The 18,024-nt window shown below is 37.9% G+C and overlaps 1 protein-coding gene across 7 annotated transcripts in view; it reads left to right on the top strand.

The window, feature by feature from the left end:
- Positions 1-18,024, top strand: part of Pde4b (phosphodiesterase 4B) — a 539,654-nt gene that overhangs the window by 511,366 nt on the left and 10,264 nt on the right. For 6 of the 7 annotated variants that reach the window (XM_058581564.1, XM_058581563.1, XM_046450949.2 and 3 more), the window contains 4 exons: positions 9,790-9,883; positions 15,321-15,499; positions 17,266-17,364; positions 17,638-17,802. In XM_058581564.1, the coding sequence (XP_058437547.1) occupies positions 9,790-9,883; positions 15,321-15,499; positions 17,266-17,364; positions 17,638-17,802 (537 nt within the window). Of the gene's footprint in view, positions 1-8,670; positions 9,188-9,789; positions 9,884-15,320; positions 15,500-17,265; positions 17,365-17,637; positions 17,803-18,024 lie in introns of those variants that run through there. The other variant, XM_046450952.2, reaches the window with a different exon arrangement.

Consider the following 18,024-nt stretch of genomic DNA (forward strand, 5'->3'; position numbering starts at 1 on the left):
ATTTCAATTTAGTTCACAATGACTCCTCAAAGTACCCTGGAAGGGTAACACATATTAATCAATTGAATGTACTTGGTGTGTGAAATGGAATGGACATGTGGAAGCACATTCCTGAGGCCTTCTCCTAACCTTCCAACCCAGATAACAAATTGCAGATTTTCAGGGACAGATGTTCTTGTGAGTGGAAATGTGAAGCACATCTTTGGTTGTGTGTGTGTGTATGCACGTGTGTGCATGCACATGTGCACTTGCATTTGGTTGGTTGCTTTGGTTTAGTACTGCTTGATTTACCTTTCTCTTAAAAAGTCTGCATCCTATGGACAAGAATCTGAGCCCTCCAGAGACTGGCAGTAGCTGTCGCACAGTCCTTGGGGAGCTTACTCAGGAGCATGTGCTCTGTCGGAATCTTAACCGTTCTCCCTATCTCTTGTGTCTGGAGAAGAACAGCCTAATCATGTAGCTGTGGTTGGTTATGCTTTTCTTTCCTGGCATATTTCTAAAGTTTCCCTCACCCCAGCTGCCTTTACAATCAATTCATATCTGTTACTGGATTAATCTGTCAAAATCTGAGCAAAATGCATATTTGATACAGTTCTCCTTAGGCAATCTGTGGTTATTCATGGCTTTGAGACATACAAGAAAAGTTCTAAAGTCTCTTAATTTGAAGAAATCAGCTACATCAAGGAAGCATGAATGGATGAATTACCAATAGTTGGACCTTTCCAAATAGGCCTTTTTAATTTTTTATGGTATGGTATCAACATAAAGCCATTTTGAGTTAAGGTTTTCATTTGACATGCCTTATCTATTTTTCTGGCTATTCTGGTTTACACTCCTTAGACAGTTGAATAATCTTATTGTCAACCAGTGAATTTGAGCTTCTGTGAGTAACTCCTGTGTCACATAATCTGTGTGACACCACACTGCGTCACACCTGCAGCGCTGCGTTGTGGGAATCCTGCATTTAATTATATAAGCCACTGTCAACAATGAAAAGACTTTAGGTGCCAAAGAGTCAGCTAAAACCTCCACCCAAAGTAAGTCCAAAGTGAGCAAAGTATCAGGAGTTCCGATTCTTTTAAAATCCAGAGGCAAAACATGGCTTCAAGTACAAATCCTGTGTAATGAAGGGCACCCCCAGGGTCTCAATCACCTTGCCAACCACCCTACCATTTCTGATCTTCCCATTTTAGAGAAAACTAAAGTGAATCAATCTGAGTGAATCAATGACTTCTCATACTAAGTTATAGTGTTTAGGAGTTTATTTCCAGACTCGGGTGCGGTTATGAAGTTGGGTTTGCTATTGGGGTCTACTCTGTGTTATTAGAGCCCACTATTAAGGCAGGCCTATAACCAGCACCTGCCTTCATGTCTGAGCTGTGCAGCTAGTTCTGAACTGCTCTGTCAGCCCTCCGTGAACCCAATAAACCTGTACATCTTGGGGCGCATTGTTCTTCAAAACATGCCTTCAACTCTTCTAAATTCCAGTAACTATAACAGGAAAAGCAAAACATAGAAAATGTATAGGATCTTTTGTGAAAAGATGAAAAACTACTTAGGACTGCCTTTTTCATCTTTTATGGTTTAAAAATATATTGGAACCTCCAACTTGTGGCCAGTTCTTCTCTTGCATGAGTATAGTCTTTTGATCATGGGTATAGTCTTATGATCTTATGATCAAATTACCAAAACAGATAAGACATATGCTTTGGGGTAAAAAAATATTCAGTATGTGTAGTCCAGGGTTTTCCTTTATTTAATTGGTAAGCCCCAGAGCGGACCTTGAAAATCTCCATAGTATGGGCTGCCCCAGCTCTGAGAAAGTGCTAATCCAGAAGCAGGAAATTCCTAAGGCAACTCTGAAGCCTCCCATTGCCTTTTACCTCAAGGAGTATGTGTAAGTCACTATCTGAGATCAATATAATTAATATTAAACACACACACACATCATATAGAGCCATAATTTCAAAAACAAGCTATGGTAGAATTTTATAGCTACAAAAATACTGGAGATTCTAACAAAGCAGGATTTAAAACAATCCCAGATATGTTACCAACTGAAAAGTGGAAATCAGTTCTTAGGAATCATGAGCAATATTTACGGGCCATGATAATAATGTCTATAAACACTTGGGTGGTGGTTTCCTGTTCTTTGCAATGACTTTCAAGGCAAATACCAATGTCCTGAAGCCTAGGTCTTGTTTTCTACCGTCATGAGAGGATACCAGGGTCCCTTTCTACAATTTCTATTTTTAAAAGACTAGTCTACACTGAAGAGGTTCTGGCTGTAAAATGTTTCAGTAGAAAACTTAATCATCTACTTCAGAATCACACTAATATTCCGTGGCCTAAGAATTGACTCAATCTTAGAGTTAAGTATTGGCCATCATAGCTGCCCAGAAAAAGTTACACAAGCCTTAAATGGAAAAGCAAGAGAAACTAAGTAAGTGATCATAATGCCTCAACTTTTGCTGGTTGCTATGATGACTTTTTCATCTACTGAAAAAAGTCCTGTTATATTTAATTCTTAGGCCAGCGCTCAAGATTTGACAATGTATATGTAATTGAAAAATTAAAAATAAAAGTTAAATTAAAAGGGAGCAGTCAAGAACATAAAATGATACTATAAAGTTTCAGGAATAGCAGCAGATCTTTTCAACAGAAGGAGAGGCCTCTGTCAAAAATATCAAGTTTAAAAATTTTAAATTATTTAAAGAAATACAGTACCTCTAACCTTGACATGTTATGAGGACTTGAATGGCTTGGTATCTCTTTATGGGATATTTGAACATGTAATATCTGAAACATTTGTATATTTCAAAAATTATTATGTGAATTTCTAATTTAACTGGGCGTCCTGAATTTTTATTTGCTAAATCTAGAAACCCTTTCACATATGTGAAAGCATAAATATACTTATATATAAAATATTACAAATATATACAGTTTATAAATATTATATCTAGTATAAAAATGCAATGACTAAATCAGTCTTTAGGCATAAATGGTTATAGTGTCTTTTGTCTATTTAATCTCATTACTACAGCAACTTTCAAAGTTAAGGGAATGTTAGGTCGTGAGAAATTCCTATAAACATCCTAAAGGGAATTACTGTGGGTCTAGGAAAGGTCATTTTTTAGCATTCTAATAACATGTGTCATATCTTCTCTTGTAAAGATTTCAGAATTCTTTAAAAAAAATGGCTAGCAGCAAAGGGAAAGTGGAAGAAATGCCTAAGGATTTTAAGGGCTATTCGCCACTGAATCTCAACTTGGAGAGGAGTTATATTCAAATTCCTTTGAATTTTTCAGTTTTCTGTGTGAAAGCACTTGTGGGTTGTTCCTACTTCACCATTTGTCACTTGAGCAAATATTGGTCCTCTAACCAACAAATGGAATTGATTGTTTTCGCTTCATCATAAATGCCAATATTTTGTTGCAGATTTATGGTAGAGATATTCATGGTTGTTTTTCATTAAATATTACTACATAACCGCACAGTTTAGCAGAGCAATCATTCAATTCTAATGTGTTCAGGAGAGTTCCTCTGACATGGTGCAGGGATAGTGAGCACCACACACATCTCCAGGTCTCAGGGTCCTGCTTCTTTGACAGGATGGTCCTGGAACTACAGCCTCTAGCTCCCTACATAATAGTAGACAATGGTAGCTCCATTATTCCTTCTTTTCCCTGGTCACCATCTCACCCAATTCCATTTTACTTGCCTCTCAAGTAAGATAAATCTGCTATTAAAGAAACGGGTCACTGGGTTTCAAATGAATGATAAAGTTCACAGGGAAAGATAGGAGAAAAGAGATGAGATGCTCATCATCAGATACTCTGAAATGTCGAGAATTGTGGAAATTGTGAGTTTTATAAAGGGCTTTACAGAAAGTCCACTATACCCTTGTTCCGTTTCTTGTATTTTTCTTTTAAATTCAGATTTTCTAAGGAAAGTGTAGATGCTAAAGAATGCATGTTCCTTTTTTTGGATTTTCATCTCTTCCTATGGAAGAAGCAATATTTTTAAAAGTCAAAAGGGACCTTAAAAATTAGCCATTTTTACAACTAAGGAATACAAGCCTCCAGAAGTCCATTCTTCATGGACAAGATTACACATTTGCTTAATGCAAGAGAAAACAGAGACAAGTTCTGCAATCACAGCTCACTAAAACTATGCCACCAGCTTTGACTTCCTTCTGCCGCCACTAGCATTCTGTAATTTCAGGAGGAATTTTCAGCCACTTCGCTTTCCTGATGCCCAGGAATTCTTACAAAGTTATGACTAACAAAGTATAAAATATGAGTCAAAAATTAGTCCCTAATAAAGTCATTGTGACTTTAATGACTTCGGCAGTTGTTTTCATACAGCAAAAACAGGAAGATCCCACACAATAAGGCGCCTGTCTCACAGCTGGGCTCATGCGTAGATGGCCACCCACAGGAGTTAACTACTGGGGCTGTCTTCCTCTCTTTGGCACCTCTTTTTTCCTTCCTGACAATTTTCTCTTACTGACTTCATCAAAAGGTTATCAATGAGAAGAAAGTACCTGCCTTGTCTAGTCTTTCACAGGCTGAAGGGTATTTATTTTTTAATCACTTAGGATTTACCTCTAACAAAGCTAGATTACTCTTAATAGCAGCTCTTCCACATTCTTGATATTAGTTCCCTGCAGTCATCTCTCTTCTGGATTGTTTTATTCTGAGAAACATAAAATCAACAAATTTTAGATTTATGGAGACTTTGAGACCATACCTGTCCACCCTTCCTGTGTGGTTAGTTTAATAACTCATTATTGAGATAGTGTCTCATGTGCCTGTGGACCTTTGCACAAAACCTTAAATTAGTCCTTTGAAGAGAAATATAGAAAGCTGATGAAGTGTTCCATCACTTTAGAAGAAACTGGCTCAGAAGAAAATAACCTCCATATGTAGTAATGAAACCAGAGAAAAAATTGAAGCCATGAAACAAAATTTCACTATCGATTGTGACTGATTTTAGGTATTGCTATTTAGTCTCTTTTTAAAACAACTTCTATTATTGAAGGAAGCTTTATTTTAAAAACAGAAATCATAGCTGATTTTACAGAGAAGGTATCCTTGGCAAACAATATTAAATTTTTATACAAAAATTAGTACCTTCTTCCCTTTATAAAAAAATAACTAATTTCTTAGCAATGCTTACAAATGTTAGGCATAAACTTTGGTAGGCACTGGAAGAATATGTCTTTTAAGGGTTCATTCACAAACTTTGCTTGTCTGTGTTGAAAAGGGGCTTTGGTCATTTACTCTGGGGACATTATTTCTAGGGAGGCTCTAGCAGGGGTTTTTTTTGTGTGTGAAGGCAGATTCTTAAAGAAAAATAGGATCTGTGTACATACTGTGGAGACACATTTATCTTTGAAATAGTGTGCTCCTGTTTATGGATTTCTTTAGTGAATTTGATAGACTAAATAATGTTCATTCCCTTCCAATCCCGTAATTCCTTGGGGCATGGATTTACTCAGAAGCTATTTTACCTTCGTATTCAAAACACCTAACTTGATAGACAAGGAGACTCCAAGAGTCTTAGACTGGAAAATTCTGAGATATGATAAATAGCTCTCTTCCTTTGTTGGTGACTTATTCTTACAGATTGAAGCATTTCCTTTTTTTTTTTTTTTCTTCTTTGCTATTTTCTCGGTATTGTAGAGGGAGTTTTATTTTCTGGGAAGTATTGTTTGCTGGTAAGTAATGCATCCAAACTGTAGGAGGCTGCCACAAAATTTATCTTAGAATCATGAAAGTTCAGGGCCAAGAAACTGAGATCCTAAAATCATGCATCTTTCTCATTTCACATCTGAGAGGTGAAGTGGCTTTACGAGACCAGTAGTGAGAACTGAGAATGAAAGTCAAGGTTCGTTGACCGCATCATGGCCACCTCTCAAGCTCACCAGAAGCAACTCCAAGTTGAGAGTCAGATTCTGAAAGCCCAAACAAACTGAGCTCCTTAAGTGTCTTCCCAGCTTTAACCTCATATATATGTCATACCCATTCCATTCCTTGATGTGTCTGGTCACACAGGCCAGCGCTAATCATACAAATTGGACTCTACCTCGCTACCCTCTGTCCTTAAGGCCACGTTGGCCCTCCTCCTTCCTTCATACACAGCCCAACATAAGTGTGGCACTTCATAAGTGTTTTTTTGATGAGAGCAATGATTGCTTTGGTCACTTGTGGCTGGGCCCTTCCTTATGGAGGAGGAAAACCAACGGTTGTTGCTAAGCAACACTTAAAGGAGTGGGTTGGCTTCTGACACTGAGTGACCTCCTTTTGCGTACTTCATCACGTTGTGTTTTATGGTTGCCTAAAGATGACTTTGGTTTTTGATGGGATTGCCACACCCTTAGCAAGACTCATAGGAGAATTAATTGGAGTGTGGGAAGAAGGGAGGTGGTATTTGTTCACTACTTCCATGACTACAGGGACCCCTTGTAAGTATGCAGGAGAAGAGAGAAGCTGGAGATGAGAGTCACTTCCCTGTTCCCACATTGGGACTTATTGACAATATATCCCAACAGGGTCCTAAGGCAATGGGAAGTTACTAAAAAAAATGAGGAGAAAAATCATGCCTCTTCTAACCTTTTATGATTCAGTTTCTACCTGCTCCTATCTCCCTGAGCTGAGGGTCAATATAGCTAATAAAGAACAAGCTCCCTCTTCCAGACTGTTAACTGTTGTGGTTAACCAACACACTCTAATATATCCCAGTATTTCTACTTAAATGAAAGCTGATTAAAAGCACGAAAAGAAAAGGCAGCAGAGCACAACAGACACTAGTATGGCAATATGTAAATCAATGGATGTGTAACTGATGTGATTCTGCAATCTGTATATGGGGTGAAGGTGGGAGTTCATAACCCACTTGAATCAAAGTGTGGAATATGATATGTCAAGAAATTTGTAATGTTTTGAACAACCCACAATAAAAAATTTAAAAAAAAAAAGAAAGAAAAAAAAAATAAATAAAAGCACGAAAAGAATTTTCGTTGGTTTGTTTGCTTTTTTTCACTGCTATATCTCCACTGCTTTGGCCATTTTGAACATTCAATAAATATTTGTTAAATACTTGATAAAATGGGATTATTGATTAGTGCAAGCCAGATTGACTCCAACTATTTTAGAGATTCCAAAGAAATAAAATGGAGGATAATTGTTTGTTTCATTTGGCTAAGTCGGGTACAGAAAAAAATTAGGGAGGAAATCATCTGCCTCTAAGCTTTTTACAAGATATTTTTACAGTAGTCTAAGTAAAGTTTGCTTCTTTGCTAAAATTGAGCAGATCAATCAGAGCATATAAACCTGCTTTTTCTAGCTTCTAAGACTTCCACGCAGAAGTCTTAGAGGACAGAAGATGAGAGGCCATTGTGACAGACCAGTTGCATCTTTAAAAATAAGTAACTTGGAATTTATGCAATTTACCTGCAGTTCAAAATGTTGCAGAATTTCAACAAGTAAAATACAGTGGCTGAGATGATTGATTCAGATGATGCCTGGTTACTGCTACTAACATATTTTCTCATGGGAAAACATATACATATGCGGGCAGGGTTACCCAGAAAGAGGGCGATAGAGCCTCTCTGAGGACAATGCATTGTGCAGTAAGTCAGCAGGCAGCCCTACTGATTTGCATTGGCTTCACCTCAAAAGGCCAGGTCTCCTGGGCACAGGCAATGGCATGACCCCGGGCTTGGGTGCCTGAAGTGAAGCTATTGTCGGAAGCAGGATGCTCATTTGGAAGGGGAATGCCTCTCAGGAAAGAGAGCCAATTGCAAGTTAAGGCTGTTGCCATGGCGCTCAGCTATTCCTTCAATAAGCTGTACAGAGCTCCTGGGAGTCTAGGGCAGGGTAACAGAGGGGAGGGAAGAGAGGAGCCGAGTGGGCCTGGGTGGGGAATCCCACTGCAGTCAGCTCTTCCACTTTTCCTTTTGCTTGTGCAATAATGGTGACAAGGAGAAGGTGGGTGGGGGGCGGCGGGCTGCAGGGGAGCCTACAGGAAAGGAATGACATTCTCAACATCTCCTACCTTGTTAAAAGAAAAATTAGTTTAACTCCTAATTATTTCTAACATGAATTAGAGGATGTAACACTAAAGTACAAAATCAGCAAGTCACTCAACCCTGAATAGTTGTTCATCATTCACTCAGCAAATATCTTGTATTTCCTAACACACTCTAAATCCTGGAGGGAAAGGTTAAATGAGTTTAATCCATTTGCTGAATGTGATCTACTATGCATATTAATGAACTGATAGAGTGCAGAAAATTGCAGGCTGCATAAGGAAGTACTTTTCAAAAAATAAATTAATTCCATTCCCATTCATTTTATTGTGAAAGAAGGCTAAATGCATCAGCACACTGTTGGTGGGCACATAACCCTCAAAAAAGCTAGTTAAAAAAAAAAATCTTGTATACTGGAAGCATAGTCTGAAAACAACTACATTCCTGACGTTTTTCAATTAAAAAAAAAAAAAAACCCAGAAAGTGAATTAATCAAATGCACCATCGCTTTGAGACAATTAGAGTGTCTGAGTTTTGTGCCGAGGCTGCATCTTCAAAGGGCTGGTCTGCAATGGAAAGAGGGGGTTAAGGAACACCTAGTTGAAATGGGGGAGGGTGGGACTTCAAATTTACTTAAATATTCATGGGGCTTCCTCCATTTTAATCTTCTCCTTTTAAAAAGATGGCTGTGTTTCCCAGTCTGGAGAATTGCTGCCTCCTTGCAGAGTTCAGCAGAGTAGGACTAATCTAGGGTGGAAACCCCCCGCGGCCACCAGGACTCTTCATAATTGATAAGTGTTTCAAGCCAGCCAGCTGAATGCATTTGGACAGACTCTTGCTCCTCTGTACAATTCCTGATTTCATTACTCTCTTCTGCCAGGAAATAAGCAGGGAGCATAGGCTTCTAACAAGAATGGAGTGCCGTGATGGGCTTTGTTTGGATTAGGAAATGCCATAAATTTTGGAGGCTTTGTCTTTTCTAAGTTTTGATTATTTTACCACTGGATCTGCAGGGCTTTCCTGATCCTTTCGGGATTGCTCTCTCTCAGAACTGAATTCTTTCAAAGGGATTTGTGGATTGTATCAAGAAGAGCATTCAAAATGCCTGAGGCAAACTATTTGTTATCTGTATCTTGGGGTTATATCAAGGTGGGTTAATTCGATTGTGTTTTGTGTCTGATAGAATGTGAAACCTTTACATTTGTATGTTTTCTGTGAAGTGGAAAACATCCGTAATGATTTGTGTGTTCATTTAACCCACTGGCTTCTGATTGTGAAATTGTATTTAAATATACAGTAATGTATTTTAATCCTGTTCTTACTCAACTTAATATTTAAAGAATGCTTTTGTTTTCCTTTAAACTTTACATCTACTCTCCTTACGCTGAACAGGTTATCAACTCAATTATATTTTAGAGTTAATTGTCCACAAATATATTTTTAAAAGCGATTTCATTTTTCAAGTAAAAAATTATTTTTGACCTCTGTGGAATTTATTTTCCTGTGTTCGAATATTCAAAAAAAATCAGTTGTTACTTCTAAAATATCTTAAGAAAATCTTCTTTCCTAAAGTGACGTTGGAATAATTTCAAATTAAGGGGATATTATGTTCTTTAGAATCAGTATCATTTATCTAACAGTATCTGCTAGTCCAGTTTCTTGGTTCCTAGAAAGTAAAGTTGGAAACATTTAAAGTGATAATTTGCTCTTTCTTTAGGTGGTTAATGCATTTTTTTCTTCTTTACAAACAGTTCAAAAGAATGCTGAACCGGGAGCTGACACATCTCTCAGAGATGAGCCGATCAGGGAACCAGGTGTCTGAATACATTTCAAATACTTTCTTAGGTAAGATACTAAAAGGGAAAAATCTGTCCCATAACTGAACTTTTTCAAGATTAATTTCACAACCCATCAAGGATATTCCATGTGAATTTGGAATGGAGTTAATTTATTAAAAAAAAAAAAATCCATTTAAAATAAGAACTGAAGCCAATCTTTAAGGGAAAAAAAAATTAAGCAGGAAGATGATGGGGGGAAAATGAGTACAAATGCTTATTAAGTTAATAAATAGAAATGAGTACAAATGCTATTAAAGACAGACATTTATTATGGGCTGACTTATATACTGTAGGTCCCTCTTATCTACCAGCCCAATTCCGTCTCTGCCAAGATCTCTGAAGTAGCACGAAACATGCAATTCCCCAAACCCTAGAGACAACTCCATTAGCTCCTCTGACACAGTATTATTTCCATTCTTCCAATAACTGGGCTTTGAGAAAAAGGTGCTTTTTAAGGGATACGTTGGAAGACTAATTCCATAGTGAGTTTAGAGAACTAGCATTGGAAGTAATTTGACTACTGCTTTGCTAAGTTATTTCTTAAAAATAAACTGTGGGGAAGAGGAGAATTTTCATATCTCTAAAAGATTTGATTCTTCTCTAAGCAGCATCATTGTCTTCTGATCCTTTACCTATTATTCTCTTATTCTCTGTTGTTACGTTGTTGGTACTTAACACATAACACTGACCAAAAAGGTTTGCATAAATGACCCTCAGTTACCATCATGCATCTCGTTTGATTATTAGAGATTTCTGATCTCAGGCTTAAAGGCAATTCTGTTGTAAAATGAACCTATTTTGACTACTTTAATATGGCCCCGAGAATTGGCAAATCTGTACTTCAAAGCGAATGGGTAGCATTTAGATATTTATTCTGTTGACTTTCAATTACTGTTGAATTATACTTGCTTATGAAATTCCATTTTCCAGGGAAATTACCCTTTGTAACAGTTGACCATCACACCCTCCTTTTTGGAATAGCCACATATCATTAAATCAATGAGCATCTGCCTTGATGCCTATGGATGCACATATCTCTTTAGTTCTGTTTTGAAAAGATCAATCCTATTTCTCTAACACCAAAGTAGTTCCTGCTATCAGCAGCAGATCAATCAGCTTTCTCTTTGAGCAACCTAGTACAAAGCTGGCACATTACTGTGCAGCCAATGGTCACTGAGCAGGATTAACAAGTGCCTTCTGTTTCTATATGTATCTGCAGCCCTTGGATTTTTTTCAGCTGCATTTGCAGCAACCTCTGTCAGAGAACAAAGAGGAAGAATTTTTTATACCTCCTATCTCCCAGAATTGTCTAGGATCTAATTGAAGAGGAAACATGACATATTGAGCCTTTTCTTTCCCCCGCTTTCTCCTGTATTCCTTTGAATACAGGAATCCTCCATTGACCATTTCATATATCCTATTTTTTGGAACATTCAATTATTTTGCATAAGCTGAGTACTGTTTTAGTTACATTGTACAGGTTAATTGACTACAGGAGAGAAGAATAAAATCAATTAAGTGCAATAACTTGTTTTGTTGCATGTTAAAATGCAGTGGCTTATATGTCTTTGCAGAAAAGATTCTCACAATTTTTTTATTTGTTTTAATTAGTTACACATGACAATACAATGATCTTGACATATCATACATTTGAATCAGATGGGATATAATTTCTCATTTTTCTGAGTATACAGGTTGCAGAATCACATTGGTCATGCAGTCACATATATACACACAGTAATAAGAGATTCTCACTATTAAAGATCCATGAAGTCTGAGCCCTTAATCTTTCAAGACTGGGCCAAAACAATCCTCTTCATTCCTAGTCTCTTGGAACATCCATTTACCAAGGATAGCAAGAAGGCCTTAGTATACTAATTAATCTCCTTTTAAATCATCATTGGCTATCAAAAGGGAAATTGGATAAGATATAAAGATAAGCTTGGCATGGTGGCACAAGACTTTCATCCCAGCAACTTGGAGGCTGAGGCAGGAGGATCCTAAGTTCAAAGGCAGCCTCAGCAATTTAGGTAGGCCCTAAGCAACTCATCTCTAAATAAAGTATAAAAAAGACTGGGGATGTGGCTCAGTGGTTAAGCACCCCTGGGTTCAATTCCTGATACCAAAAAAAAGAAAAAAGATATACAGATAAACTTTCAGTCTCAAAACTATATGTCAAGAACAGACAGCTGTCTACTTTATTTTTTTTTTTTTTTTTCGTATCAAGGATTGAACCTAGGGGCACTTAGCCACTGAACCGTATCCCCATCCCTTATTAGTTTTTATTTTGAGACATGATTTCACTAAGTCACTTATAGGCACATCCCTTAGGGAACACCAATTTTTTTGGCTTCTCATTATTCTGAAAATTAAACAATCAAGAACAAATTGATGAGGAAAGTTATTAGAATCCCAATCCTTACATGCTCTTAGCATTAAGAGGATGGTGTACAGGAGAATATATGTGTGCTAAACCCCAATTAACAGACTAGACAGGTATATTGGAATTCTTAGGAAAATAAAGGAAGAAAAACTATATAAAACAAGATGCCTTGGTTGCTCCATCTGTAAAATGGGAGCACGGGGATAGATGACATTCCATATCCTTTCCGACTCAAACATTCTGTGATTCTCAAATGGACTAAATTTATCTGTTTTACTAAGACATGCTTGGCAACCTGGGTCCTCTGTGATGAAGCCTAGCCTTGCAATTGGACAGTCTTAAAAAATGAACAAACAAATAAAGCTTATTTCCAAACTGCCAGTGCAGAACCTAGAACTCTTAGTCATATCTTTTTGAGCATGATAGGTGTTCCCAGGGGACCATGAAGCCTTCTTCATAGACTGCCATATCTACAAAAGACCTTAATGTCCTCATGGTATAACTTCCTCATTTTATAAGAGAGAAAACTGAGGTCCAGAAGAATGACATAAGTCAACCTAGGTCACTTGGCTAATATGTTTCAGAGCCAGAACCAGCACCTAGATTTCTAGACCGAAATACCTACCACTCCTGATAGGAAGTGGGAACACAGAGAAGAAAATGACATGAGTAATATGCACATTGTTTGGGAAAAAATGTCTTTAGGAAACAGAATTGTTGGACCTAAAAATGAAATGTTTATTAACAGTTTCTGATACTATAAAAGGCTTTGATCAGAGCATGGCAATCATCTCTGAGCAAAATGAGATGATTTTAGCAATGTTAAACTTAAAAGCAATATCTCAATAAGTGTCATTTAGTGTTAAAATGCATCATCCTGGGAGGAGGGAATTCCCTTAATCTGGGGATCTGTGAAACTTGTGTGGTTTCCATCTAAAAAAGATGGTGTCCTAATTACTAGTCCAGATATGTGTTGTAGTTCTTGTATGATGATGGGCTCCAGGTTGCTGGCACAAACAGAAATAGAAGAATATAATTTCATGGGAAAATAAAGCAGTTTGTAGATGGAGAGAACATAAATAAAACAAGATTTTTCGATATTACATGACAATTTAATGTTTTTACAGACAACAGGAAAAAAAATATCCTTTTGAATTCCTTACTTACTATCTTGAAGCTAGAACTTAGAATATTCCAGATGTAAAATGATGCTGGGCTTCAGCAAGCAAAGCACCTCAGATTTTGCCATTGAAAGAGATTGGATGATACCATTATTTTGTGTCTGTTTATGTTTGTCTTACAGTGGCCAACCATTCAACCATTTCCCCCACTCTATTCTGGCCATTCTGTAAATGTAAATTCACTATGTTTTTTGTGCTTTTTTTTGGAGTCTGTGTCTCAGGCTGTTTCCACACTATGCTGGCTAAGCATTTAACAGAGGACATTCAGAACAGGGAAGCCTATCAGTTGTTCCAATGCTTGCATGGGGAAACTCCCATTAAAGTCGAATTGGCACTCTGTGAATAATGGCCTTCTTCTTTATTGCAATGTTCCAGACACAGCAGTAGTTCAGCTCAATTACTCACTGTTGCAGGGACTCTTTAATTAAACAAAGGGGGAAAGCTGCTAGTCCCACTAGAGATGGTTATTACATCTGCAGAGGTATAGGGGAATTTCACAGCCTCTTAACCAGATGTGAAAAAATGGTGGCCAGGAAAGGCAGGGGTTATTGTGGCCTCTCATTTTAGAACAAGTTGTGATTATTAGGCATAAAGTGGCAGGAAGAAATATTATTATTCAAAAATAATGTATGGTTTCTATGCCAGAGATTGCATGGCAGGAAAGAGATTTTTAACAGGAACCTCAAGACCTGGGTTCTATGCTCTTAAATAGTTTTATCTGGAACAACATAATTGCAGAATAAAAAAAAATGTTAAATAAATTGTTCTTTGAGCTTGGTCAAGTTGCTGACTTCATCTGAAAAATAAGAGTGTATGATTGTCTTTTGTTCTTAGATTTGGTTTTGTTTATCCAAGTCATAGGGGAATCTTTTAAAAAATACTGCTTCAATAGAGCTGGGTGGGACCCGTCAATCTGTATATTTCGAAAGTTTCCTGGGTGCTTCTGATTCTGGATTAAGTTGGAAACCCCTGAACTAATTGAGATGACTAAAATTATTCCCTAAGTAAAATCTATAGTCTAAGAGCTTGGATCCCCTACAGACCACAGCAGGGTGTGCTAGGAATAGAGAATACCCTGTTCCAGCCCTGTCGCCACGTGGCAAGGTGAAGGTGAAGCTGGTACTGTCTCGCTTTGCTTTGATGAAGTGTCAGCAGGGCCTGTGAGCAGGCAGAGGTCCCTGGGGAAAGCATGTGACTATGCTGTCATCTCTAAGAGTCTAAACGCAGATAGTGTGGATGCCAGCATGCCATCTGGAAGCATGTCATTTTCAAATGGAGAAGCTGTCTTTGTACTAATTTTCACTGTAACAAGCAGAGATAAATGTCCGCCACTTCTGAAAGCTGCATTAACTCTTTCTCGGCCACAGGGTGTCATTTAGTTCAATGAAGTAATGGTTAAGCAATTTAATCAATTATTGTTTATTGTTTCTGTGCCCTCACAGGCATCCCTGTGGCCTGAAAGAGTTAAGATATGTTTTTTTCCAGAAGTACTCAGGATACATCTACTATGAAATAGAATATTTGGTGGCTGAAATTTTTAATAGCATAAAATAAAGAACTTTTAGAGAAGGTAGACACTTTTTTTTTTTTTGCAAATACTGTTACCTCATTGTAACAAAAAATTTTAAATATTGTATGAGAACAGAAGATTATGCTTGAGTTCTTTTCCTATTTCTTCTTGGACAAGTTATTTAGTTCCTCTGGGAAGTTCACCTAAATAAAATGGAGCAACAGACCATATGTTATCCAGTGAGATCATGCTATGAGAGTTCTTTATTAGAATCAGAATCCATTACCCACAGTTAGCGTTATTTTGAATACCTCTGGGCATACTCATTGGAACTTAAATGCTAAAAAACATATTTCTTTGTCTGTCGTAGACAAGCAGAATGATGTGGAGATCCCGTCTCCCACCCAGAAAGACAGAGAGAAGAAAAAGAAGCAGCAGCTCATGACACAGATAAGTGGAGTGAAGAAACTGATGCACAGTTCAAGCTTAAACAATACGAGCATCTCCCGCTTTGGAGTCAACACCGAGAATGAAGATCACTTGGCCAAGGTGTGCATGAGCTGGGATTGTGTGCATGTGGCTCTTAATTTTATAGCACCCAGGGGCCCGTCATCATTTAGAAAATAGTAGGAATCACTTTGTTAAATTTTGTAATGAAACTTATGTCCTACATTTATTTATTTATTTATTTATTTATTTATTTATTTATTTATTTATGGCTGTACTGGGAATTGAACCCAGGAGTGTTTTACCATTGAGCTACATCCCCAACCTTTTATCTTTTATTTTGAGACAGGTCTCACTATGTAACCCAGGTGGCCTAGAACTTGCAATTCTGCTTCAGCCTTCTAAGTAGGGATAATAGACATGGGCCACTGTGCCTGGTCTTTTGTGTTTTCTTTTGTCTATGCTGGGGCATCTAGTTGAAGATCCTTATTCCATACCAAAAGGCTTTTTGTGCTTTTTTTCCCCCTTCTTTTATCCTGAATTGAATTTAGTAGTGGATAGTTCCTTATGAATGGAGCATCCTTCTGAAGAATACAGGGAAAGTCCAAGGGAAAGCCAGTGGGCAGGTCTGAATTATCCCAGAGGATATTTTGGGAACTCTATGCTATGGGCTGGGAGAAAATCTGCACTGATTGACAGGGCTAGAGGAGAAATGAGGAGACAGGGACAGCACTGGCTCCTATTCCCAAACCCTCATACTGGAGAAAGGCACAGAAAAAATTCACATATCTTTGAGGAGGCTACACAAAATGACTGCTGAGGTCACCTAGCCTGGTGAGAGTGTGAAAGGAGCTTACTCTGGGGAAATGATCATTCAGTGAGACTTGCTGAAAGCTGTCATTAGAGTAAGATTGATTAAACATGGGGCCAAGCCTGTGGGCAGTTATTAAGTATGGAATAAGTTGTTCCTTAAATCAGATAATCTTGGAATAATCCCACAACACAGATCTGGATGTTGCTTCCTCCAGGTCTATCTGTGGCCTAGGAGCCCTGGAATAAAATTCAAGAACAGCATTCTTTCTGACCTTTTGCATTAAATTGGGGCCTATTTCTGCACATTCTGAAAGCTGAGTCTCCCTGACCTGAATTCAGTGATAATAACCAAAGGGTAGAGGAGTTTCCTTGGTGCAGTTTTCTAGCTGTTACTGATGGAGCAGTGAGAAGCAAGGAGAGAATCAGAGAAATGGGACCAGAATGATCTCTATTCACTTGCAGCTATCTTTAAAAGCAACAATGGCTGAGGAGTGACGCATGGCAGAGTTGGTCAGCAACAAAATTATTACAAATGAAGACACACTGTTTCTTTTCTAAAAATAAAAAAAAACATGCACAAACTTGTCATCGTGATAAGGACACCCAGCCTCCTGAGCCATTCCACTCTCAGATTTTCATGCAACTAGAGCACACTACATAAATGCTCTGAGGACTTAGGTACCCAAAGTCCAAAAAAACAATTTTTTAAAAATTTTTAGTTGTGTATGGACACAATACTTTTATTTTATTCATTTATTTTTATGTGGTGCTGAGGATCAAACCCAGTGCCTCACCTGCGCTAGGCAGGCGCTCTATCCCTGAGCTATAATGCCAGCCCCCCAAAAAATAAAACTTAAAGATATTTTTTAAAATATTTAAAGCTGGGCATGGTGACTCACTCCTGAAGTTCCAGCTGCATGGGAGGCCGAGGCAGGAGGATTACTTGAGCTCCCGAGTTTTGAGACCAGTGTTGCCAACACAGCAAGACCCCACATCTCTAAAAGAAAATATTAAAAATTATCCTTATTCCTAAATTTCTCTAATTTGAATTACAGGAGCTGGAAGACCTGAATAAATGGGGCCTTAACATCTTTAATGTGGCTGGATACTCACACAATCGGCCCCTAACGTGCATCATGTATGCCATATTTCAGGTGAGTAAACAGGAATGAATGTTGGTTATCCAATTGGATATCTCTTTGTGATATTTTTATTCTATCACAGTTTATTTTCGTGATTTGAATTCCTCGTGTGTGTGTGTGTGTGTGTGTGGTGTGCACATGTGTGTGGTGCTGGGGACTGAACCTTGAACCCAGGGCTTGGTGCATGTGAGGCAGGTGCTATACCACTGAGCTCCATCCCCAGCCCCACCTTCCTCCATTTTTGGACATCTGCTTATTCATATTCTAAACCATTTTACCACATAGGAAAGAGACCTCCTAAAGACATTCAAAATTTCATCTGACACATTTGTAACCTACATGATGACTTTAGAGGACCATTACCATTCTGACGTGGCATATCATAACAGCCTGCACGCTGCTGATGTAGCCCAGTCAACCCATGTTCTTCTTTCTACGCCAGCATTAGATGTGAGTAGTTTTAACCTGTTTTTCATACCTGTTCAACCTTTTTTAAAAATGCCATGCAATATGCAATGTATTTACAAAAATAATGTTAAGTGGATGACCTCAAATTCTTGAACTGCTTCTTTGTTACATATAGCATCCATCCATTGGATTATTTATAAAAATGTTTTACATTTCTACTTACTTTGCTCTCTACTATCAGAAGAACCTTCCCTTTACATCCTT

This window comes from Marmota monax, unplaced genomic scaffold (assembly GCF_021218885.2).
Source record: "Marmota monax isolate L192 unplaced genomic scaffold, Marmota_monax_Labrador192_F-V1.1 WCK01_AAM20220418_F8-fsc00023, whole genome shotgun sequence".
Taxonomy (NCBI): domain Eukaryota; kingdom Metazoa; phylum Chordata; class Mammalia; order Rodentia; family Sciuridae; genus Marmota; species Marmota monax.